The sequence below is a fragment of the Hypomesus transpacificus genome, unplaced genomic scaffold (assembly GCF_021917145.1).
Source record: "Hypomesus transpacificus isolate Combined female unplaced genomic scaffold, fHypTra1 scaffold_111, whole genome shotgun sequence".
NCBI lineage: Eukaryota > Metazoa > Chordata > Actinopteri > Osmeriformes > Osmeridae > Hypomesus > Hypomesus transpacificus.
The window spans coordinates 247,022-273,914 of NW_025813699.1; the positions used below are offsets into that span (position 1 = coordinate 247,022).

At 40.6% G+C, this 26,893-nt stretch overlaps 2 protein-coding genes across 3 annotated transcripts in view; one reads left to right on the forward strand and one right to left on the reverse strand.

Moving 5' to 3' along the window:
* The first annotated feature begins 8,828 nt into the window (after positions 1–8,828).
* reep5 (receptor accessory protein 5) lies at positions 8,829–12,424 on the forward strand. The gene is made up of 5 exons (XM_047050390.1): positions 8,829–9,063; positions 9,318–9,411; positions 10,604–10,742; positions 11,467–11,635; positions 12,063–12,424. The coding sequence occupies exons 1-5, from the start codon at positions 8,946–8,948 to the stop codon at positions 12,110–12,112; spliced, it is 570 nt and encodes a 189-aa protein (XP_046906346.1). The 5' UTR covers positions 8,829–8,945; the 3' UTR covers positions 12,113–12,424.
* A 2,856-nt stretch (positions 12,425–15,280) lies between these two features.
* The window catches only part of chd1 (chromodomain helicase DNA binding protein 1), a 71,165-nt gene continuing 59,552 nt past the window's right edge, over positions 15,281–26,893 (reverse strand). For both annotated transcript variants that reach the window (XM_047050371.1, XM_047050372.1), the window contains exon 37: positions 15,281–16,731. In XM_047050371.1, coding sequence (XP_046906327.1) covers positions 16,398–16,731 — 334 coding nt within the window. In that variant the 3' untranslated portion in view covers positions 15,281–16,397. The remainder of the gene's footprint in view (positions 16,732–26,893) is intronic.

Genomic DNA, 26,893 nt, shown 5'->3' on the forward strand with positions numbered 1-26,893 from the left:
CTCTCCCACCTGGACAAGGGGAATACATATGTGAGGATGCTGTTCATTGACTACAGCTCTGCATTCAACACCATCATCCCCTCCAGACTGGTCTCCAAGCTTGTTGACCTGGGACTAAGCACCTCCCTCTGCAAGTGGATCTTCCACTTCCTGACGGGGAGGCCACAGGTGGTGAGAATCGGTGACCGCACCTCATCTGTACTGTACTGATTACCAACACAGGCACCCCCCAGGGCTGTGTGCTCAGCCCTCTCCTGTTCTCCTTGTTCACCCACGACTGTGCGGCAACGCACAGTTCCAACCTCCTCGTTAAGTTTGCTGACGACACAACCATCGTGGGCCTCATCTCTGACAGTGACGACTCAGCCTACAGAGAGGAGGTTGACACCCTGACATCATGGTGTCAGGACAACAACCTCTCTCTTAACATCAGCAAGACCAAGGAGATGATTGTGGACTATAGGAGGCGGCGGGAGGAGGAGCATGCACCCCTATTCATCAATGGATCGGAAGTGGAGAAGGTCAGCTGCTTCAAGTTCCTCGGGGTGAACATCAGCAATGACCTCACCTGGTCTGTTCACACGGACAAGGTGGTCAAAGCGGCCCGTAAGCGCCTCTTCTTCCTGAGGAGACTGAAGAAGTTTGGTATGGACTCATCATCCTCACTAACTTTTACAGATGCACTATAGAGAGCATTCTGACTGGTTGTATCACAGTGTGGTATGGGAGCTGCACAGACTGAGACCGCAAGGCCCTACGAAGTGTGGTCCGTTCTGCTGAGTTCATCATCGGCAGGAAGCTCCCAGCCCTACAGGACACCTACCACACACGTTGCCTAAGGAAAGCCAGCAGGATTCTAAGAGACTGTTCCCACCCATCCTTCAGTCTCTTTACCCCGTTGCCTTCTGGCAGGCGTTACCGCAGCATCCGGTCGCGCACACGCAGACTGGACAACAGTTTCTACCCAAGGGTCATCAGGCTTCTCAATGGACACTGATATGGACTTTTTTACTGCACACTAGTCACTTATACACCAGTGTTTCCCACACATAGACTAATTTGTGGCGGTGCGCCACAGAATCAACACCGGCCGCCACATATTGTGTTTCGTGAAACATTTTTTTTATCGCTATTTAGGTTAAAACACGCAGCGTATTCGTTCAGCTGCATTTCCTTTCCCTTGCCCTCCCTCCGTCTCTCTGTCACTCATGCGTCTTTCTCACATATGCACAGTCACGTCAGCACACGTGAGCAACAATGCATACATACGCCGTTCTAGTAAGACCGACAGCTATATCAGCGAGCTTTCAGCATTAGTGCCGTAGCTAAAAGTCGAGGAAAGTTGAGGCTACTTTTCGCTAGGGACCTTACTCGAAGGTTCCCCTTCGTTCTTTTGGTGTGAAGTCTCAGGAGTTAGCTACTCAGAGTCTCAGAAGTCTCAGGAGTTAGCTACTTACCCGGCGTCCTGGAGCCGACCAGTTAGGTTAAATAGTTGTTTAGCACTAGCGTGGCTACATGCATAATGCAGAAATGATATATTAGTTGTTGTTAATTTTGTGAAGGTGTGAATCATTTAGGATTAATGTTTAATGTAACAAATTATTAACAAATTAACTGTGTAACGAATTATTAACGAAGGAATTATTACGACTCCCCCCCCCCCCCGGTCTGACAGCCCCCACCCCCCTCCCCGCCACAACTAGATTTCTAATCTGTGGGAAACACTGTACACTGTCACTTTCAGCTACTGGTTGCTCTTCAGTAACATTGCACTACTGTACCTCACTGTACCTCGCCACCAGGCTCCTGTTTGGTCATTGACATAGTCACTGATCTGCAAATTTGCACTATTGCACTGTACTCCACTTAGGTTAGAATAGGTTATAGGGTTGAAACAGGTTTTTTGTGCATTAGGGTTAGTATAGCGTACTATTTATTGTTATCTGTAATTTAGGAAGTTTTAGTGTTAGGGTTAGTATAGTCGTTTATTTATTGCTATCTGTATATTTAGGAAGTTCACTTATCTAAGCTCAGCATAGATGTAAATTTGTTCTGTGTACTTATATGTTATGTTATGCCAGGTGCTTGCGTTGTCTTGTCTTAAGAATTTCAGTGCCCAGTCTAACCTTGTGTTGTTCTGTGCATCTGACAAATAAAATACTTGAAATTGAACAATCTTACAAATGATTGGGTAATGAACACAAAGTTTTTTTAAATATTTGTCTTGTTTGGGAAGCCAGCATTTCGGATATGACGTTTGAACGTCATGGATGTGACGCGTCTGGACCAGTCTTCTGCAAATAACATAAAACGCCTACATGAATAGTGATTATCAACATTAAACTATTAATCAAGTACTGAAATTAAAAACATTGAGTTACAAATAAACTGTGTGAAATACCCCCAAAACACAGTCAATGACCCCTTTAAGACATTCTTTATCGAAGCTGTCAACTCTACCTCAGCTTGATCCGACAGGTAGTGCGAGCAAATTACAGAGCGCCGCCTTAAATGCACTTTCGTGTTGCCTCTCTAGTAGGAAGTAAATATTACAAACATGGAGCGGGGATCGAGGTTTTGGCAAAGACAGTTACGGCAAGACAATTAGGCCACTTGAAATTTCAGTATCACTGTAGAAGATGTCGATCGTTGAAGATGTTTAGGCTATATCATGTTACCCATGATTCCGACTATAATCATGACTGGAATGTCTGTTTCACTGAAACACGTCGGTGAAAGGGGTTATAACAGCCGAAAACACAATTGTCAGCTTTGCCGTTTCATTCAAGAACATTTCCATTGTGTTGTGAACAGTGTATTGTGAAGATTTACATTGTGTAGCGTCCTATAACGTCACGTCCATAACACATCATTTAAGTTTTTAAAAGTAACAAAGGGGCAAGATTTGTTAATTAAACTAACCATTGGTATAAATAAGCTTTGCACAGAAACTTTGGATGTTGTAGCATCGGCACTGTTTGATAGGCATTTGATAGACTTATTCTACAAAACGTTACGGAACTCACTGACTCATAAACAAGAGGCTTAATGCATTTAAGGAGTTGTGCTTTTAACTCAAGCTGAGCATACACAATGCTCTATCATTCCCTTGTCAATCAGGAAAATGCTAAATGGTAACATTTTCAGAGTCCTTCTTGAAATGGTACAAAACGGCCATTTGACAAATGTTTTTTTGCACGAGTGCATAACTTGTATATTATGTAAAAGAGTGCAATTATCTATAAATTTAGATCAGAGTGGTTACATACAACAAAATATAGACCTATGTGAAAATTTTAACAACAGTTATATTTGTGTGGGCACAACTTTCTTTTTCCATGGTAAGGGTGACCTTTGCATGGAATTGCCCATATACAGATTCCTTGAACTATAGATAGTGCACAGTGGCCATGATAAAATTGGTGGCACACTGATTCCTGGAATAATAAATAGTGCAGAGCTTGAGATGCAGCTGGTGATGACAATTCTTCTAAGTGGTTTAGGTACCTATATTTCTCAGGTCACAATTGAAATTATCTGTGATCTCTGAAGTATTTGTTCAACCTCCACATCTTTTCTGGTCAAATTGCCAATGCTGTGGTAGCCTGCATTCATGCAAATGATTATGTAGCCTTCATTTGTCTGCTGTTTCCTATGTTATAAATTGCTTATGTTATGTTGATCCGAATGTTACATTTTGTTCTCTGTTAAATTGTCATTACATGCACAATGGTTGAGCCAGTTGCAACATAATTGTAGGCCTAATTCACAATACAGTGCTTGCACATTTGCAATGTGCAGGCAGTTTTAACATCAGTAAACACATTCATTTATGTAACAAAACATACTGATCCATACTGAAAGTATATCCACTTTATATTGTCGTTCTGTGCTAGCCAGCCCCTTTGAAAGAAGTTGATTATCGGTTGTAAAAGCAAATTCAATACTGAATAACAAAACAGAATTTTCCTATTTTCCTTACTAAGCTTAGTTTAATTTCATTGCAAATGCCTTTGTTAATCGCATTAGTTTAATCGCGGTAGGCTACTTAGGCAGTTTTGACATCAGTAAACACATTCATTTATGTAACAAATTCACTGATCTATACTGAAAGTATATCCACTTTATATTGTTAATCTGTTAGCTAGCCAGCCCCTTTGAAATCAGCTGAATATTGGTTGTAAAAGCGAATGCGCTTATAATTATTTTTATAATCACATGACACCTGCAAAATATTAAAGGGGTTCTTGAATGGGTTTTTGAAAAAAGAAATTGAGTTCCTTAGAACTCTGAATAGGGTATGTAACATTGGTTGGGCTGAAAATGGCCCGGGTGCTTTTCTATGAGCCCTGATGCATCCTGTGAAATAACCCCAGAATGAAACAAGAGGTTTTCTCCCTTTTATGGTATGCTCATGAATATATAGATGAGCTGCGCGCTGCTTGGTTGGTTTACAACGAGTGAACCTGCGGAGCAAAAACGCAACACAACCAACAGCACTCATTGAAACATCGAAGGTGGAGACTAGAAATAAAAACGTACAAATAAATCTATTGTGTGTACACAACTGTTTTCAACTGATTGACAACATATCATTTGAAATGATAACGTTAGTAGTTTCCACTTCTGTTGTCGAAGCAAACGGGATCGACTTAGGTGGCTAACGTTAGCACTACAGCTTAACAAACAAACTATCGTGATTCAACTCAGCTTCAGTTAGCTCTACCTATCTTGCTGAAAAATAGATCTGGACAAGAATGCATCTTCAATTGTAGATTTACATGACAACACAGGTTATTTATTTGAATCAGAATCAGAATCACAAGGGATTTTATTGGCCATGAATGTTTGCACAGACAAGGAATTTACTTAAACACAGTCATGAACATGAAATAACGTTAGCCCTATTGCCAATAAACTAAATCATCACACATTCTACCGATGCTAGATACAGGCAGGATACGTTAGCATTGCTAATAACTGTTAGCGACAACATCATACTACAGCTTGCGGTTGTGATGAACATAAGGTCGGAACAGCACCTCTTTTCAGCAACAGCTTCGTAGCAAATCCTGCTTTACATTGTCCCAGATTTTGAAAACCTTGTCCTCGGTGAAATGGTTTGAGCAAATGTGTAATTGAGGGTCGACCTGCACAGGGATCTTCTCATAGACAAACATCACAGCCCATCAGAGTGTTTGGTTCCTTAGGAAGACTCTGAAAAGTGTCAGCATTCCCTGTACAGCCTGGAACCATGCGCGCAGACGGCACTGGGGACGGGGGGACCCCGATCCGTCCCTACCACTCTTCATACGTAAGGCGACAAGCATCAGTTATAACAGCTGATTATATGCACAGCTGATGTTGGCGTGTGTAACGTTGGCCACACAAAAGTACTACAACACTTGAAAAGAAAAAGTGTATTATGCTTATTTAAAGTATTTTTGGGGCCGAAGTTTGTGCTTTTAGGCTTGGCGTTCCTGGTTGTCATGGAGATCACGTTAGTAGGCCCGTTCGTTTGGCTGCTTAAAATTGTAATGTTTGGCTCGCTATCTTTCATTCAGTGCTCGAATTACGTGGGAGCCAGAGGGAGCCAAGCTACCATAGAGTGGGGACTGGCTCCAGGGCCGGATTTTGAGGCCTGGGGCTAATTACCAGGATGAGGCCCCTATATCGCCCCAACGCACATCATGACACGCACACAAACCCACACCAGGTGCACTGACACATCAGTGCTTTAAAGTCCACAGAGCCACTCTATAAATATGATCAGTTTAAACATGTGACTCACCATCATCACATCAGTGATATTTAAAGGTCAGTTTTCTGCTCTTTCTCAATGCAAACTCATCAATGAGCTCTTCAAAGGAGAGAACAAGTTGAAAGAAAAGAAAGAAGTTGGCGCAGTATGTCATGCTCTATTGACTAGGGATGCACCGAATCCAGGATTCGGATTCGGTCGAATATTGGGCTTTCGGATGGGATTCGGTTTCGGCCGAACCTTACATTTTTTCCCACCGAACCCAAACCCTACGCTTGGGTTACGCCGGTTAAGCTGATCGAAATAATGACACCGCCGTTGAATTCGGGAATGTGTTACGTAGCTAGGTGGTCCGTTCAAGGTAGTAGGCTGAGAGAAAGTGAAAATGGAACTCAAAAGCAGAAAAAGTGTTGTGTGCAGTGGCGATTTCTTAATCACTGCAATGGAAGCTCAGCTTCCCTTAAAATATAAAAAAAACTGATTTACATTTGGTGCTTAACCCGAACCTAATAGCCTACCTAGTAGAAATTTTTACATACATTTCTGTGCAAAATAGTTTTTTTTAGCTTTATGTAGCCTTGCCTAATATGAACATTACGTTGGAGTGATATTCTTAGTTATATTTTCCGGAAATTACAACCCAAATGTTTACCTGAAAGATTCAGGGCTTTTGAGAAAACATATTGTTCCCACCCTTGCAGAAACCTAGATTTTTCAAGTGACATCTTTCTTTTTTTACCTGGCTTTTTCAGTTCCTCCTGGCATCTTTTTCCCTTCCATTTTATTCTTCTCTGGACGCTCACCGTCTCTGGGAGTGAATGGAGGAGTGGGCTGACCTGGACGCTGGGCTTCTGCTTGATGATTGGAGGGTGTGTCGAAAGACTGCATCTCCTTTTGATTGACAACGATTTTGTACTATAAAAAGTTGCCGAAGCTATTCGAGTTTAGTCCCATCACGAATTTTGCCACACTCTGCTTTCCTTGACCGGACATTTTCGCACATTTTGTTTTTGTTTTCACTCTGAATTTTTCTAATGTTATGCGCGGTGCCGTTGACTCGACATCGGGCAACCCAAGGCCCCCCTGGTGGCGAGGCCCGGGGCTGCAGCCCCTAAAGCCCATTGTCTTAATCCGGCCCTGACTGGCTCCCATGAAAGCAACAAAGTCAAAAATCTGAGGGGGTCTCTCATATCTAAGGTGTCTGCCATTTGTTGCATTGTAATTTTGATCAATGCTCATTATCCATCCCTGTGCGCCACGGTCTCTTGCCATTAAAATATAGGCTACTACGGGACGTACTAGACCTGAGCCTACGTTCATGAACGCAGCATGACTGCAGTTCACCACCCCACCACTAGGCTCTGTGTGAGCAAACCGCATGCGTCAGCTATGCCACCGAAAAAAGGCCACCTGCGTCAAATTCATATTCGGCCCTTAGAGGTTTTGGTTTTACCACCAAAAAACTACAAATAGTTGGAGATTTAGAATCAGAAAATACGGGACTTGCAACAGCTATTTCTATCCAGGCGACTAGCTCTACCGAGGCAGAGGAAGTGAAGAAGAATTTATGAAGGTAAATATCGCTGGTCTGGTTCAAATGAGTTACTTTATATTTCTATTAGAAATTGAGAATGTGTACTTTTTTGTTTTGCGAAATTGAAATTAAATATGGACTATTGCTATACTATATATCAATAATATGTTGCATGCATGCAAACTCCTCAGCTTTGGAGGGGGGACCAATCGTCACTCCTAATGCCTAAACCTCACAGCCAATCAGGGGCTGGTTAAAATAACATGATATTGCTTAGAAGAGCACAGATTCTACATTGATCTAGCCTCTTAATTTTGCTCTCAAAGTGCACTAGATTGATGCATTTAACTTTACATTTTAAGAAATGTTCTTCCAGGGGACCTACATGGTCTGGGGTTCGCCTTATCGTTCTCACTTTTGTTACCTCAGTATATATTTATTGCACTTCAGTAGGCTTATATATACTGAAGCTGCGATAAACATTGCATATATATTACACAAAATAACTAATGGAGTTGGAATCATTTGCTGACAGCTTGGTCGCCCCCAGTTCAAAAATTCCATCTGCACGCCTGCCTGGAACACTGTATTTACGACCGTAGTCCATTTTCAATGCCTTCAAAAACGTTCTTCTTTGTAATTCCGTGGATGTACACACAGAGCAGCGCGCAGCAGATTTTGGGGCGTGACAAAGGTACAGACCAGAGCCAAAAAACGTTTTACAGCTACATTTTTTTATTGTGAGATTTGCATAGGAAAGAGGTGTCAATGGCCTTTGAGGTTCACTGTATGTCCATTTTACCCACTGAACTGTCATTATTCAACTGTGACAAGGTAAATTCGGTTCTGCAATCAATGACCCCTTTAACTTTGCAGAGTGCCCGGTTCTCGAGGACCAGAGTGAAGGGGCTGGGACGGAAGAGAGCAAGCCAATGCTTATCCAAACAACATCAATCGTGGCACTACACTCTGGATTATAAAGTGGATATATGCAGAATATGAATTTTGCAGACTGCCCGGCTATTTTTATGATCATGGGAAACTAAACCCATTCTAATTTGTACACACACATACAGATTCCTGTCATTATTATAGAGAATAGCAATACACAAGAAAATACATGTAACATAGGCCTATGGCCAACCCAGGCCTTTATGGGGCCTTAAGCAGAATTGATTTGGGGGCCCCTCCCAATTTGTATAATTACCATTAACATAATATATATAATTTTTTAATTAATCTGTAATTTAATGTGCTCTTGGGGCCAAGGGGGCCACCAGAGGCCTGCTTAGTTCGCTTATGCCTTGGGCCGGCTCTGCCTATTACCATACTTGCATTAGACAAAAAAATAAAGCCAAATAATCATTGGCCTACATTATTAACGTTTATATTTACCAACAACAATATGGGGTAAATATGTGTTTGTCAGAAAAACGTCATTTGAGGTGAAGAAGACAAGAACATTTCATTTCGCACTGTCAACAACGCAAGGTGGGGTGTGGCTGCAGACATTTTGCAGTGACGTACGGTTCAACGTGTTTCTGACAATCTGCTCCATCTTTAGTTTTCTAAGCTTGGAGTTGAATGGGTGTCGCAGTTCCGTTGTCAACTTCATAGTTTAATAGAATTATATAGGACGAAACAGCAACCATGGCACATGGGTTAAAAGAAAGATTTGATACGTTTTTGCACGAAAAGAATTTTCTGACAGATACCTTGGCAAAGATCGAGGTAAAAACCGGAGTAAACAGGTCGTATATCGCAATTGGTAAGAATGTGTTTGTCCATTGGAAAAACTAAGAACGCACAAGGTTCCTTTTTTATTGAGAATGCTGACGGAATGGTGTTAACAGCCAGTTTCGGCCAGTGGTATATAATGTTTGATCTCAATTAAAAAGTTAAAGGTCTATAGGCCTACATGTGTTTAATTGGATCTGTCTGAATAAATGTGATTCGATGTGATCGTGATCTGTGACTCTATTTTGATTTGAAAACATTAATCTATAGGTTTCTTATTCGCAGTTATCATTGCCATCATCGCACTTTATCTGGTTATTGGCTATGGAGCCTCCCTATTGTGCAACCTTATTGGATTCGTCTATCCAGCCTACATATCGTGAGTTGGTCTATATTCTTGTGAAGCTATCGTGTTGTAGGGGCCTAGCGTATAATATTTTTTCTAAATCCAATATCGGACAAAGACGTACGTCATCCCAACCCACAGCTACCCTCTATTATCCAGTAGAGTTATTTATTGCAATTACTTAGGCAATTTGTAACATTGTAGCCTAGATATTAACCAATTTTATTACACATTTCTAAGCAGTTTTGTATGATGCACTGTCAGGTTTGTATAGGGCTACATTTCATGTTATATTGCAAAAGGAATGAAAAAGTAAAAGGTTGTTTATGTAACTATAGTGTAAACTAGTCGTTCTTACGAGTCGGAGGTCTTGGGATCGAGTAGGATAGTGAGGGGGAAGATCGGGAAGACTGATGAGCTGCGAGACTTGTCAGTCAACCTAGTAGGCTACATTATGCAGAATATGAGAAAGTCACTCATGTTACAGCATGTTACCATGGCGATAAATACTGACAAACGGAGCATTTGACTGTGGTTAATCATGTGATCCTGTTATGAGTCATGGCTTGCGTGTGGAGTGTTCTAGCGTCACTGCCCAAGTTAAAACAGTGTCACATATAGAGGATATCAAATTACCCTCTCTAATTTCTCCAAGTTTCTACCGAACACATTACAGCTCTGCAGATAAGAGTGCTTATATATTGATTTGAAACTTGTATGAATGGATGTTTCAACTTGAAACTACTCTTGCAGTGTCTGTTACAAGAAACTGAGCACGGATAAGAAAATGCTAATCAGACCATAGTCTACCCATGCCTAACCACAAAACCTTAAGTGACTTATTTTAATTGGAATTGTGGAGATGTGAAATATTTAAATTATCTGTAGAATTGTAACCAACAGAATACATTTCTGTTATTAATTAATTGATCAAATTAGTTCAGTTTTGGACTAGTTTGGACTAGTTCAGTCATGGACTTTTTGAGGACATTCTTATTACTGTTATTTTACCTTCAAAACATTGGCACTTTGCACCAGCATTTCCACAGATTTTCTTTTGCTTGGTTGGTCAAGGAATGTGGAAATTCTTTGTAACATAACTGTAGTAGTTTAATAGTGAAATAAATGTGTGTGTGTTTTGCTTGTGTTTCAAACTGAGGTTGATGTGTGACATGCTTATAAAGCATGTGGTTTTCTGTGTAATTGTGACAAACTTATATTTCAGGATCAAAGCCATCGAGAGTGCAACCAAAGACGACGACACAAAATGGCTGACTTACTGGGTGGTGTATGGAGTCTTCAGTGTGGCAGAGTTTTTTGCTGACATCTTCCTGTCCTGGTTCCCATTCTATTACATTGGAAAGGTAATGCAGGTGTTCAAACAAACTTGCAAAGTATCGCTGTCCCTTAATTCTTGATTATTTGATGCGTTAGCTTGGCCACACTCTTAAAATGTACTATTTATTTGTGTCTAAAGATGAGGTCAGCTTGAGTAATTTGTAGAGGAAAGTACCTGTTGCTGTCTATAAAGCTACTTTTACCACCCTTTACATAACATTCTGCTTAATAATTATAAAGCTGATTTTGCTTAAATTGTAGACGGCCACTGGAGAAAATATATAAATAAATAATCATGTTCCAGTACTTATAGTAGAAGCATACATAAAGCAATCACAGAATTACAGAGTACCTAGAATATATCAGTCACCTTGTTTCATATCTTGTGTTGGCATATCATCATTACATGTTGTTTAATTGTAACGTGTTTAACTGCATGCTCTTATGGTTCTTCCCTTTGGCACTTATTTGGTTTTCACAATGTATGCTTCATGTTTTGGCTGCTCGCAATGTTCGGGGCTATCTCGTTGTTATAATTAGTGACCTATGCACTTGTGTAAAGCTCTCTCTTGGAAGTCGCATTGGATAAAAGCGTCTGCTAAATGCATGAATGTAAATGTAAATATCAGCATCTCCTTAATCAGCCACATTAAATAATTAAATGGAGCTCTCACAGTCACAGTATTTTATGCTTAACTGCATTTCTGGAAAGGCAGGGTTGTTTTACTGGTTTTTGGTTCCCTTGCCTAGAGTGCTTTCCTGGTTTGGTGTATGGCCCCCACTCCCTCCAATGGGTCCATTCAGATCTACACACGGATCATACGCCCTGTCTTCCTCAAGAATGAGGCCAAGATTGACAACGTGGTGAAGGACCTCAAGGACAAGGCATCAGAGGCAGCTGATAAGTTCAAAGATGAAGGTAAAACCAACTGCCAGCATATGTTTTGACGAGTCTCAGAGACTTAACTGTATACAAATGTTTTTGAGTAACTTTGAATTACATACAAATATAACCTTTTTTGGAGGGGAAAAGCAATCTTCACACAATATATTCTGCATTCTGTCAGATAGAGAAAGGAAGAAGCTGATCTTGTTCTTTGCTTAACCTTATAAATATGCTGTATCTTCTATCACAAACTAGATAACATTTGCATAATGTTGGAGCTACTACTCCAAGTGTGTAAGATATACCAGGAAGGTTTTGATACTTACATACAGTATGTCCTGTCAAGTAATCCTGCCAAATCGGGATAAGAAGTGTTCTACCAACAAAACTGTTAAAAATTAATTTAAATTCATGGTTAGGTTGGCCTGTAGCATCTAAGTGTTATATTTTTGCCCTACAGCAAAGAAAGCTACAGCAAACATCATTTTTGAGGAGAAAAAGAGCTCCTAGATTCAACCGAAGGATAAAAGTAATCTTTTAACAGCACCATCTCTGAAGTGGACTGTGAAACAACCGAATAAATGTTGCCTTGGATTTTTTTAAATTATTTTATAAATTATATCAGAACGGAAGTATATTGATCTTGCACACTCTGTCTGTAAAAGCTTAAAACAATGGTAATGTTATTCTCAAGTGAACTATGCCATTTTCCTGACACAACTGAAAAGCCTTTAACTTCAAGTACCTTTAATCTAATCGAAGCCTGCAATGTGTTCCCTCCCTGCAATGCTTTATGTAACCAAATAAAGAAATGTGCTGTTACCTTGTCATTGTTCATGTCCATCCTTGGTAGGATGTAGCGCAAAGGCATTGTGAAAATTTGGTGACATTCTTTCTGTAGTTCCTTTAAAGGCAGGGTTGGTAAATTTTGCGAACCTAGCAATTTTTACTTGAGTTGGAAAGGATTCAAACCAAAATATCCACCCGTCAAAACCACTGCGCGAATACACATGCACGCGCTGCATGGCTACTGCAGGGAGACAGCCTGTCTAATTGTTTGATTCGGTCTGAATGTCGTCCAATCATTAATTTTGGTCTGAACTAAATGATTGGTCGTGTTTATTACAGTCCTGTAATGCCCACAGATAATGGATTTATTTAATTTTACTGGGAAACCTTTTGAGTTATTGGTTATTTGGATGTGAAGTTAATTTCAGCAAATATGACAAAAGGTAATCTCAGCAACATTACCTACCCTGCCTTTGAGGTGTGAGCTGATAGCTATATTATAAACACATGTTTTAGCCTCAGATTGGGCCCAGCCCCCATCCCTAGCTCCTCAACTTGAGGCTAAGGCCCTGGTGGTATTGCATTTCCCATTAGGTCCCCGACTTGTTCAGGCAATATTATTCTATTTGCTCCAGTCAAAATTACAATGCCGTATTATAAGGCCATTGTAGGTTAGAAAAAGATCTGACTTTATTCTCAAAAGTATGAGAAGTATTGTTCCTATCAAAGCTGAAATCAAACCTATGGCCTTGTCCACAAATATCACTCGAACCATGCCAAAATACAACAAATATACATTATTATATGAATGTGTTGTGGCCCTTGTGCTAATTACAGACGCATAAGCTTTTTTAGTTTGACGTAGCTTTAATTGTCCCCCCCCAAAATGCAGATTTTTCATAATCAATAAAGAACCCTTCCCCTCTGGCCCATCAGTAATTTGGCATGGCCCACATTACTACAAATTGCTGGAGCCTGGCCTCCCTCTGATGGCCCTATTGGCAAAAATGCTGTTGTACAAAATATCTACGATCATCTCCCCCAGTTTTTTTGTTCTGCTCTCAAATTACTAGCTTTTCAATAGAAGAATTTGTCGAGTTTGAAACTAATTCGAAATGGTTAAACTAGCTCCCCATTTGTGCTCAAATAAAATATCCATAGATTCAATTTACATTTATTCATTTAGCAGACGCTTTCATCCAAAGCGACTTCCAAGAGAGAGCTTTACAAAGTGCATAGGTCACTGATCAGCACACCGAGATATCCACAAACATCGTGGGCCGCCAAACATGAACCATACATTGTGAAAAACCTAAAATAAGTGCCAAAGGGAAGAACCGTAAGAGCATGTAGTCAAACAAGTTACAATTAAACAACATGAACCTAAAAAAAAAAGTGCAGGGGTGTACCTGTAGAAAAGCAAGCAAGAGTTTTAAATCAGTTACAGCTAACCAACAAGAGCAACAAGTCTCTAAGTAAGAGTCATTGTGATCCTGGAGGAAACTAATAACAGGTCCAGCAAATCATTCCTAGGTGCCGTTGTATTCCCGAAACAAGTGAGTCTTGAGCCTTTTCTTGAAGGTGGGGAGACTGTCAGTGTCTCTGATGGAGGTGGGGAGTTGATTCCACCACTGGGGGGTCAGACAGCAGAAGAGCTTGTGTTGGGACCATACCATTTTTAGACACTTTGCGAGCTTATATTCATTTAACTTGTTATTGTTATATCAATTTCATCTAGCCTATCCAAAGAACATGTAAATTAGGTTTTGTAGATTGAACATAAATATACAATATACAAGCCACATTTCTACACTTCCAAAAGCACCTATCAATGGGCATGTGAGCATCAGAACTGGACCATGGAGCAATGGAAGGTAGCCATGTCTGATGAATCACATTCTCTTTTACATCACGTGGATAATTTGGCATGTCGCTTATATGGCAAGAAGGCAAGCTGGTGGAAGCAGTGATGGTGTACTTAAACTTTGTTGCAGACCATGTACACCCTTTTCATGGAAACTGTCATCCCTGATAGCAGTGGCATCTTTCAGCAAGCTAATGTATCCTTCCACAAAGAAAGAAATGTTTCAGGAATGGTATGAGGAACACAACTAGTTCACGATTTTTACTTGGCCTTCAAATTCCCCAATCCAATCGAGCTTCTGTGGGATGTGCTGGACAAACAAGTCCAAAACCATGGAGGCTCCACCTCACAATTTACAGAACTTCAAGGATCTGCTGCTAACATATTGGTGCCAGATACCACAGCACACCTTTAGAGGTCAAGTGGAGTCCATATCTCGACAGGTCAGGGATGTTTTGATGGTAAAAAGGGAACCTACACAAGTCAGGTGGTCATAATGTTATAGCTGATCGGTGTATATATATAAAGATGGGTATGCAGCCATATTAAAAACCTGCAGATATGAGGACGTTGTGCATTCTGGGTCATCAGTTACTTCATTGTTAAAGTGTAAGGCCACATTTACAATTACCTTGGAAAGTTCTTTATACAACTTTATACAGCTTTTCCTTGAAAGCAAACTTACCTAAAAATGTAGACCAGTTACAAGTGAGTACAGTGATTGAGTTTAATGACTTTATAAACAACTATATAAAACAATTATTTAAAAATCCATGCATTTTCAGTGTAAATTCATTTTGAAATATAGAGGAAATCTATTTACAACAGTGTGAACTGTAACAGCATCATCACTCACTTGGGCTGTTTGCTAGACATACACTTGGCTGCATAGAAGATTTGACATTATTGCCTACATAGAAACAAGAATAATAATAAAAAAAGATTTCTGTAAAAGACTTGTTTATTAGACATCTATCAGGCGGCTCTATTGTATAGACCTTTCTCATGTCTACTTCATGATGTAGTAATGTGAGTGTTTTGTGACATCCCCCACTCCCCCAAAATTAAGAAAGAGACAGAAATCAAAGTACTACAAGTCCTGCTAGAGGAATAGACAAATGGAATTATCCCCCTCCCCCCCCCCCCCCCCCCAAGTATACCAAAAGTTACATTCTGAATAGCATTTGTTAAAACTAAGATACTGTTGTATGAAAACGAATTCATTTATTTATACCACTGACAAAAAAAGCCTGAGTTGATGGGGAAAGGTAGATTCACAATATAGCAAACCCAACAAAGCCTGAGAAGAAAAGCCCATTCATTTACTATTTTACAATAATTTACAGTAGTAATATGTGAAAACAATACATTTTCAGTTGCTCTCAAATGTCCAGGTTATTTTACAGCTGGGACAGAAATTAAATAATTCAAGCATGATGCAAAAAAAGAAAAAATAAATTGTCAAAGAAAAGAAACATGGCCATGAAGATGACCATGGGAAACACTGTAAACGAGGTACTTTGGAAGGTGAGCCCAAGACCTTCAGACTGCTTTAGACAAGACCCTTTTATAATGTCCACTCTTATTACATGATCACGAGACAAAATACTAACATGTTACTTTTCTTCTTGATTTAACACTTAAATACGTTTGAGGACCTCAGTAAGCTTGTGAGAGTGATGGAGAGACAACAGTCAATAGTTGGATCCAGTGTCATGGGTCGGTTAGTGAAAACACAGGGCAGCACTCAAGGTCATTCTGGGTCCAATTCAGTAAAAAAAAAAAAAAGGAAAAAAAAGAAAAATATTTTTATAAAAATAATCAAAACCTATGCTGCTCCACCTATGGTACAATGCAGCTTTTAACTCTTAAATACAAAAATATGTCATTTGTATGCACCCCCTCCTCACCACTAGTTCCTGGGATATGTGGTGCACCTTTGGGGAGTGGAGACCACAGTCGCACTGAGAAATCAGATGAACAGTGCGTAGTACAGCTTTTATTGTTATATCCAGTCCCCTATAAGGCATTTCCTGTGTTCATTGTGAGTCTATGGCTGATACCCTTGCCTCAGGTCTAGGCTAGACTAGTCTTAACCAGGCCAGTCCATGTTAGGCCAGACTAGGGTAGCCCAGCCTCCCGTTATGTCTTGCGGCTGCTCCAGATCTGCTCTGGCGTGCTCTTGTGGTCGGACGAGTACTCAAAGGGTGACCGGTGGCCCATGGGTGACCGTGAGTCGTAAGGGGAGCGCTGGTCTCTGGGTGAACGTGGCCCACTGGCCGACGCCCGGTGCTCCGACTGCCAGTCTGAGTGGTAGCGGTAGGAGTCCCGTGACGACGACTTGTGGTAGTCTGAGCCCGAACGGTGGTCAGAATGGGCGCGGTGGTCCGAGTGAGAACGCTCCTTGCTGTCCATCCGGTGCTCTCTGCTGGAGCGGTGCTCGTCCATCTTCCTGTGCTTGCTGTCACTGTAGTATCTGTCGGGGATTGGGAGGAACACAGTCAGAACACTGGGGATAAGAATGTTCATAACACTGATCCATTAAGATTTTTTGGATGTATAATCCCAAGAGTGAACTTGCATCTCTTGATGCTAGTATGTAACCTTAGTTGATATGTCATCATTCCGTACTGCCCAACAGTAATTAGGAACAATCTGGTTCACAGCTGAATTTGTATAAAAGATAGGGCTGTCAAGCCCTATCAAGTGATCAAAATATTTAATTGCAATTAATCACATTATTTCATATAGTTGATCGCGATTGATCGCAAATGTATTACATTTATTTAATGTTTAAATTTTACCCCAATAAAATATTTATTTGTGAAATAACATTAAAATGTAGCCTGACTTTGTCATACTCATAATTCTAGTCAGAATATGAGTCTGAAAACTCTCCGTTGGGCTGTGACTATGGGGCGTGTTTCAACCGAACTCGTAAAACAAATGCCTCTTCGCTCAATTGGATAGACCTACAACCAATCAGAGCAACGTAATATGTTGTTTGTTGAAAAAAATTCAACCCAAGTGCTCTTTGGTGACGTTGTTGATTACGTTACTGTTGATCATCTGTCCATCATCGTATAAAGCCCGCCCTGACAATTTAATTGCTCCGAACAGCTCCTGTTCGGACATAGTTGTTCCCCAAACGTGCCCCCCAGACCCAACTTCCCGACCAAATTTTTTTGTGGGCGGGGATAAGTTGGGCTGGCAGCCAAGCTAATTAAAATGGTGTACTTAACTCAAATAACTGGAGGATAAGAGGAAATTGTGAAGAGTTTTATTCACTCACACATAGGCTGTACAATATTGAACATACACACTGTTATTAGTGCTGTCAAACGATTAAAATATTTAATCGCGATTACTCGCATTAATGTCATAGTTAACTCGCGATTAATCGCACATTTTTATCTATTCTTCATGTCCCTTGATTTCCTTTTGTCCAATTATTTTTTCTCATTTTAATGCTCTTATCAACATGGAAAAGTGGATCGGATTGTTTGGTGTTAATGTTAATTGTTTTAATTGAAAACGACATCGCAATCGCCTGGCTTTGACGAGGGGGCGGATGATTCGCATCAGCTGTGTGCTTGGCCATCAAGTAGTATTTCAGACTGGAAGTGCTACGATGATAGCTCAGTACAACAACGACAACAACAACAACAAAACACACAGATTACTTTGATCTTGTCAATGGAACAATTTGGCAACTTTTTTAAAGTAAACTTTACATTCAGAATCTTATTGGCATCCATTTCGGCATCTCGCGCTCGCCATCCACTCAAAACGTAACGTTAGCCTACTACTCTTTAGCCGGCTCGCAAGCCCAAACAAGTGTGTGGCTGTTGTTTTGTTTACGGTGTAGCTAGATCCGGTGTGGTGTTGTAGTTTTTCTAACGTCATTAGTTTTTGCAACAGCATGTGGGAAAAAAACTACAACGTTTGCTAGGCCAAAAAGAACGTTAATCGTGCGATACAAAAATGTACGCTGTTAAAATGGGTTTGTGTTAACGCCGTTAATAACGCGTTAAACTGACAGCACTACTTGTTATATATTTAGGAAATGTAATTTCAAATTTAACATTGTCGAGTATTGTCTGCCGTATATTACCGGAGCTACCACTACCGCTGTTGCTGCTACTGCCGTTGCCGCTACCGCTGCCGCCGCCGCTAGCTGTGTGCTTTGTTTGCATGTGATATTTTAGGCTGGAAGTAGGCCTACTCCGGTGATAACTAAACTCAGCCTGACAATCAGTACACACAGCCTTGGTTTTGTCAACCGAGCCGTCTGGCCACTTTTTTAAATGGAACTTCCCATCTAAAAGGAGTCAGATGGCTGAGCGGTTAGGGAATTGGGCTATTAATCAGAAGGTTGCTGGTTCAATTCCCGGCCGTGCAAATGACGTTGTGTCCTTGGGCAAAGCACTTCACCCTACTTGCCTCGGGGGAATGTCCCTGTACTTACTGTAAGTCGCTCTGGATGAGAGCGTCGGCTGAATTACTCAATGTAATGTAACGTAATAGCCCTCTCTCATTCAGCTACCGTCGGCTGTCTAAATCATGTGACGACAGGTGATTCCCAGGGTCAAAAAGAAACCTGCGTTAACGGCACATTAAAGTGACATAACGTGTTACATAACGTAACACGTTATTATCGCGTTAACTTTGACAGCCTTAATAAAAGAACGTTAAAATGCTATGTGTTAGAAGTTTCCGCTTGAAAGAGAGGCAGCTGGTGGCCCAGCTCCGGGTATCTTATGATGATGGGTCACAGACTAGGTAGTACCTGACAACTCTATCGTATATTTAAGTATAGTGCATATTTGTGCATTTTATTTTGGATTTGGTTCAAATATACAAACGTTACAAAAAACTAATTGACACCAGTGTTTCCCATACATTGATTTATTTGTGGCAGCCCACCACAATAAAACCTGTTAACCTTTGTTTAGCATAGCAAAAAATATATATAATTTAGATTTGCGCGCAGCACATTGATTTTTTAGCCCCTTCTTGACCTGCTCGTATTCTCTCTCACTACAACAGACAAGTCTGTAAATAGCTCCCTGTCTCCGTCCACGCTCTGAATCTACCGTTTTTTTATTTTTTATAAGCCGCATTTTCTATAAACTGCACCCCACTAGAATGGGCGCTTTGGGTTTGTAAATCAGACTATAAGCCGCACTGGAATATATATTGCACTTGATATGGGAACACTGATACCAAGCAATGCACGAGTATTGCCCAGTGTCAACTGCCGTTCGTGGCTGCCATAACAGCTGGAGAAAACGGAATCAGACCCTGTATTATCATTGTTTTGACCATGGAAAGAAGAGGTCCGAGTGTTGTGGGCCGACATACTTTGCATCGACCTCCAACCAAAGTTGAGGATCCGCGTCCCTGGCTGAAGGCGCTGAATTTAAAAGACCCACCGAAGTTTCCTTTTGTCTGCTAGTATCACTTGCAACATCAAGTGTGTAATAAGAGAAACTAGCTAGGCAGGGCTCTACGCTAATGTTTCCACCAAGGAGTACATGTGCTCCTAAATGATTTTTTTTTGGAGCACACAGAAATTTAAGAGCACATTTTTTTTCTTTTTTTTGTATTTGTTTATTAAACATAACTTAACACAGGGGTGTTGTTAGACCCTTTTTACAGGGGCACGTGCCCAGTATATATCTGCTGTGCCCCAGTAAAATCTAAAGTTTGAGTTTTAACAAACTGAAAACACAAAGCTTGCATTAACTACAGATGTCCCTGCCAAAGCTGATATCAAACTTACGTCCCTAAACTGTTATATTGTGGGTTAAGCGAGGGGAGTTTCTATAGCCTAATTGTGCGCAACAAGCTTGTAAGAAGGGATATGAATAGGGGCCTCTGCCCCAGAGTTTTATGTCTAACAATGCCACTGACTTAACAGTTAATGCTAGACTTTCACTAGCAACTTTCACTCTGATTGAACTAGAACACTTAGTTTAAGAAACATGTATAGAGTTATAGTTATTATTTTCTTAAAATACTGGGACATTATAGACTATGAAAGCACACCACGGATTAAAAGGCTTAGTAGTCAAAGCTAGATAGACCCAGAGCCATATAAAAAGAGAGTTGGGACACTTCCATAGACTTCCATTGTAATCGAAGAGGGCAGAAGTGAAGCGTGTCATTTGCGACCTATAGTCCCCAACATTGTATTTTGCAACGTTCAACCCCATTCACGTTCAGTGTTACATATAAAGATAGCTGATTTTGAAAATAGTTTTAAAATAATGCAGGAATTTGATTAATTTACCAGCTAACTTGCTTCATAACACTGAACATGAATGGCATAATAGTTTGTGAAAGACCCAGAGAAACACATTTCCGACGAGGCATAATCCCGGACAATTTTAGAATCCCTGCCGGACTAATTTTTTGGGTTTCGAAAAGAGGACATGTCCGGGTAAAAGAGGATGTCTGGTTACCCACATTTTATATAGCCAGCTTTACTTCAAGTTTATTGTAAGATAAAGCTTGTTAGATTCTAAATGCACATCTGATTAGAGCTAGCAACAATGAATTGCAGATTAAGGGGTCCCCTATCGTCCAGCTAGCTGTCGACGCTCGGCAGGAATTTCAGGTCCACTCACTAAAAACAAACGACCCTCTCACTGGACATATTGCATAATAAAATGTTTTATTGAATGCAATTGGTTGCCTTGTATATTCTGTTTTATTTACCAAACTCCTTTCTTGTCTTAAATTGATCTAGTGTGAGCTACAGTATGGCAACTAGCATAGCCATTTCCAGCTCTGCTTGACAATATTTCTGCCAAGTGTTATAAGTTAATGTAATACATAAATGTTAATTAAGTATCAGACATATACATAATACAACCCGCCAGTAACCAATTGATATGTGTTAATATACTTAAAATGTCAGTAAATCGAGATGCTGCTACTGTCTGTCCCGTTGAAAACCGGTGTTTTTTTTGTGAGCTACTTGAACCAAGTGATCACGTGTCGGCGAGATCAGAGAGTGTCGTAACTCTTTTTATATGGCTCTGGCCCATTGGTTGAGAATCGTCGCTCGCGCGTCATTATGTTCACATCGTGCAGTCGCGACTGTCACTTGCTTTCCAAGTGAAATCAATGGTCAACTTCATCTCGCTGTTGTTCCGTGTATTGACAACAGCCCGTCACCCGCGCGCTGTGCTCGTAAATTATTCGCACGTACATATTTTTAGGCGCAAATGCGAGTGAAATACTCGCACTGTAGAGCCCTACTAGGTTATATTTAGTATGTTTTAGTATTCTCGATTCATGATATTAGTAGATACAAGATTATAACCAAATGTATGGGCATGGCTGTAAGCAAAACAACTGCTGCAGTGTATCTAAATGTAATGTAAAGCTTTTGAAACAACGCAGCATTAAAATGATTTAATAGTCTTTCTAATTGCCATTAGATAGGAGGGAATATTACTAGTGCACACCCCATATCGTGTAAGTTTTAACACGTTGCATAAAGCTTGTACCAAAGACCCTCGATGAAAAAGTTGCTACTATTTATTATTACAGCATCATTTGTGTAATTTGTCACTCATACATTTGCAGATTATGGCTCATAGCAGAGACATGATGAAAAAACTAGAGCCTCAAGTAGATAAACAAGAAGCTATCGTTCTACTGCTAACAATGTTAGCTGGTCGGTTTTAAGGGGAATCTCAAATACATGTACTGACTGTAAAATTAATCAAACGACTGAATTCTAGAGGACCTAAGCTTTCAAAAAAGTATAGCAAATGCATATGCCCTGCAGTGAAATTGCTAGAAAATCTTATGTTTGTGGCTGATGTAACTTATCACAGCACAGCAGAGCGCAGGGCAGCGATCTGACCAGCAAACAAATTATATAAACACTTAAAAGTTGTTTTCAAGCCATCCAATGAAAGGGTGTATTGCTGAATTGTTGTAGCACACAAACATAGCACATCTGGCATAAATCGACCTAATTATTAAATATTTTGCAGCGGGACTTCTCGGCAGTTCTCCATTAAACTGAATGATATCCCCGGTAAACAGGAAGTGCCAATACAACGGCAGTGCAAAAAGATGAAAAAAGTGAGCGGGGCAGAATAAGGTAAATAAGGCAGTACAGCATGCCGTAAGAGAATGTCTAATAAAGAGAGAACTCCCACTCTCGGGAAACTTCCGGGTTCTGAACCGGTTGCAGTTCCACTCAAGTTCCATATGAGGGCGCTAACGGTCGAGTGCAGAATGAATGGAGGTCTATGGAGCTATACCCCTCAAAATCCACTTTTCTCAGGATATTATTTTTTGTCCAGTAATTTGAATTCTGAATTCGAAAGGGGAGGCAAAAAAATACACACCGCTGGGTGTTAGATTTTTTTTAAGTCGCCTTTCCGTTCTAAAAAGCCTTTAAATGTCATTGACGTCATACACATCGTACGAACAGAGCTACTGCTTGATGGCAAGCTCTGGTTGCTTCCACTTTTCTCTTGAGGCATCGACAACACAGCTGACAGGTTAGGCTCTCCCAGTCAATACACATGCTAGAACGAGTTTTGGCTTGCTAGTGTTGCTAATGCTCTGACATTGTGCTCTGACATGCTAGCGTGTTAAGGGGCAACAACGACTTACCCTGTAAGAAATCGAAAGGACATAAGTACTCGTTTATTCAACTTTTGACCTGTAATCCATGTTGAACATGCAAAAACTACCATCATTTATCAACGACAATCAGGCGAAAGAGAAATTTAGGCAAATTTAGCCGTTTAGCTCCATAGACTCCCATTCATTTTGCACTCGACCGCAACCACTCCCATACCCCCTTTCCACCAAAGTGAACCGGGAGCTAGTTCGGAGCTGGTGCTAGAGCCAGTTCAGAGCTGGTTCAAGAACGGAGCTTACTAAGAACCGGTTTGCTTTTCCACGGGCGAGAGCCACCACAGAGCCACGTAATTACGTCACTGTATATGTCTCATATTTCCAAGCAACGCTAGCGCGGTAGCGCCAAACAACACCAACAATGGCGGACGTTTCGTTGCTGTTGTTGCTCATGGTTTTGCGAACCTATATCGGCATCCAAACACGGAGCATCCGACGTGTTTGTTCAATTCGCCATTTGTATAGACCAATTATTACCCTACGTCACACAACTGTCAAGCAGTCTCAACTGCACATTTCGGTTGTAAAAGACAAACTTCTCCCCGGTCTATTACACTTGGGAGTGTCGATCAGGTCATCATATATCTCTGGCCACTGGATTGCAGGGCTTGATATTAACTTTGAGGCTCTTGGCCTTTGGACAAATACATTTACGTTTCACTTGTCTATGCACAAAATTCACTTGACCCCGATACCCTTAAATAGCCTGACCAAGTGATCGGGCAAAACTAGCCAGGCTAACGAAGGTCGCTTTCTCAGGCAAATGACGAATTAAAAAGGCTTGGTTAAAGAAATCCGAGAAGCTGGCTATCTTCATCAGGCTCGTATCTACATTAGGCAGTCCGCCCTAACGTTTCTGGTGTAAAATTGAGTGAATCACAACATTGTGCACACTGCCAGTGAGCGAGTCTGACTGAGGCTAACGTCAAAACAGTGTAACGGGGACGCAGTCTCACTCTTGCATGGCCAGTTTGAACAAATCAGAAAAACAATCGGACCAGCTGGCTAAAAGCAGAATTCCCATATCTCTTGAAAGCTGTCCTTCACGACTTTTAAAATGTAATATTGACTGTTAAACTTTAAACTTAAGAACTGTTAAATTATGAACTTAGTGACATGACGAAGACATGGTTGCCACTCGACTATGCGGTCTGTACCGGGCAACATTCAAACTCAAATTTCAAGACTTTCGTGACCCAAATCAAAATTCTGATGCGACAGATCAATGGGTAATCGCTTTCTCTTTTAAAGACTGTCCTCCTAGACCTTTTTGGTATTTTAAAATTTAACTATTTGTATTATCTGTGTGGTCCTTTTGCCATAAAAAATTCTATCCTTTGCCGGTTTTCTGCAGCCACATTGCGCGCCCATCCCGAATGTTTACATTACAATCGAGAATAATAAAAGTCGGAGCAAATTTACAAATTAGCAGTTTCATCAATAAAATAAGCACATTTTCAGCAACTACACTGCCCACTTCTCGATACATTTTCATTCAGATTCTGATTTACAAGTACCGTTTAGCTGAAATATGAATTGTAAAAACTTTGCAATGGCGGCCAAAGCGTTTTGTTGGTCATGGTAACCCCGCCCCAAGCGGTTCTTTGTTGGTTCGTAAACTAGACCAGCTCCGAAGTGGTGCTCGTTGCGAACCACGTTTGAACCACGTACAAACCACTTTTCCGGTTCCCAGTCTGTCGAAAGAGGAAGAACTGGTTCGCGATTTGGCACCGGCTCCGAACCGGCTCCCAAAATGCGTTGGTGGAAAAGGGGTACCAGTGGAACTCTGGAACTGCAACAAAATTCTGTACAATGGGGCTTAATAGGGAGTGGGCAGGCTCTCCTTAAACAGGCTCTGATGCCGTTGTGCAACACACTTCGAAATCGAAAGTAAGTAAGTGCGTAATGTATGTTTTCTATTAACTAATATTAACTTAACCTCTAGTAAATTCTAAATTCTAAACCTCTAGTGAGTTCTAAATATTTCAGACGGTCCCCCAAAGCATGAGTTATCTTTCCGAAACGGTAGCTAGCTTCCGGGCTAAGTTAGCTAGCATAATACTATTAGCAATGCTACTACCATGTTAGCAGACATCCCAACCTGAAAAAACTAATTTCAGGGAAGTGGCTTCATTGGCTACGCTACACCTTAACGGGTTAAATAGCATTCACGAAAAAATTGTTTCTACTGTTTGTTATCAAAACATTCTATCGTCAAGTGCGCAAGGACTTTCACAGACATTTTGAGTCCTTTATGCACCCTTTTCATTAGTCTGCATTTTTGCAGACTTAAGCTTAGGGAAATGCCCACAATTCACAGCGTTGTGACATGAAACACAAGGGTTACCAGGGGAGCCCAGATGCGAGAAAAAAATCCCAGCAAACCCGCTTCATAAGACAAGAAAGAAGTAAACAAACAAGCATGCATGGAAGGAGCAACAAACGCTGACAAACATAGTTAGAAATAAAAGTTTACATTAGAGTTCACTAATGGTTAATATAACTAGAACTGTGTGTGGTTTGTCTTTTGATGATCAATTCCAAATATGCTTTCTAGGGCTGTCCCCGCTTGGTCGACTAGTCGATTTTCTGGTCGATATGCTCTTGGTCGACTAAGATTGTTTTAAGATTGTTTTAGTCAATCTTAGTGAGATCTGAGTCCCACTGATGTAATCATTGATGAATTAACGAAATGTTCAACAGAAATTGTAGATTATATTATTTAAGACAAATAAACCAAAAAATATATAATTTAAAAGAAAAGGTGTTACTGTTTTCCCTTTAGTTAATCTGCGCTTTGTTTTGGTATTTTGCACACGGCACAAGCACAATTGGCTGCAGAACTACAAGCTCTGCCATAGCCTACTTTGTCCGTGTTATCAGTCAAAAAGGCAAAGACATCTGTGGTATGGCGGCATTTCATTAAAGTAGAAAGAGGAAGAACAACATTACCATTTTGCAGATAATGCAGCCAAGTGCAGTACCATTACAATTTATAGCATTTTGAGCCCTTGCAGCCTCTTGCACTCAGTCACTTAGTAGGCAACGTCAAGTAAATCTGTGAGGGTTTAAGGGAATGGGGCCCTACATAGAGAAAAGTTTGCGCTTTAACCATGGGGGAAGTGCAAATTTAATGAAAACTGGTTGCATAGGCCTGGCCTAAGTTCCGGTGTCAATTCTGTAAGAACATTTTAAAACTGAACGATGGGGATCATAGCTTTCAGTGCAGTCACTGCTTAATGTTTAGTCAGTTTCTCAAAGGCTTATGTTGCAATTTATTTTTGTATATATATCAATAAACAATGTTCATACAGATGCAGTGTTTCCCACACATAGACTAATGTGTGGCGGTGCGCCACAGAATCAACACCGGCCGCCACACATTGCGTTTCGTAAAACATTTTTTTTTATCGCTATTTAGGTTAAAACACGCAGCGTATTCGTTCAACTGCATTTCCTTTCCCCTGCTCTCCCTCCGTCTCTCTGTCACTCATGCGTCTTTCTCACATATGCACAGTCACAACTTCAACACACGTTAGCAACAATGCATACATATGCCGTTCTAGTAAGACCGACAGCTATATCAGCTAGCCTTCAGCATTAGTGCCGTAGCTATAAGTCGAGGAAAGTTGAGGCTACTTTTCGCTAGGTACCTTACTCACATTTACATTTAGTCATTTAGCAGACGCTCTTATCCAGAGCGACTTGCAGTAGGCTACTCGAGGTTTCCCCTTCGGTCTTTTGGTGAGAAGTCTCAAGAGCTAGCTACTTACCCGGCGTCATGGAGCCGACCAGTTAAATAGTTGTTTAGCACTAGCGTTGCTACATGCATAATGCAGAAATTATATGTTAGTTGTTGTAAATTTTGTTAAGGTGTGAATCATTTTGGAGTAATATTTAATGTAACAAATTATTAACAAATTAACTGTGTAACGAATTGTTAACGAAGGAATTATTAAGCCCCC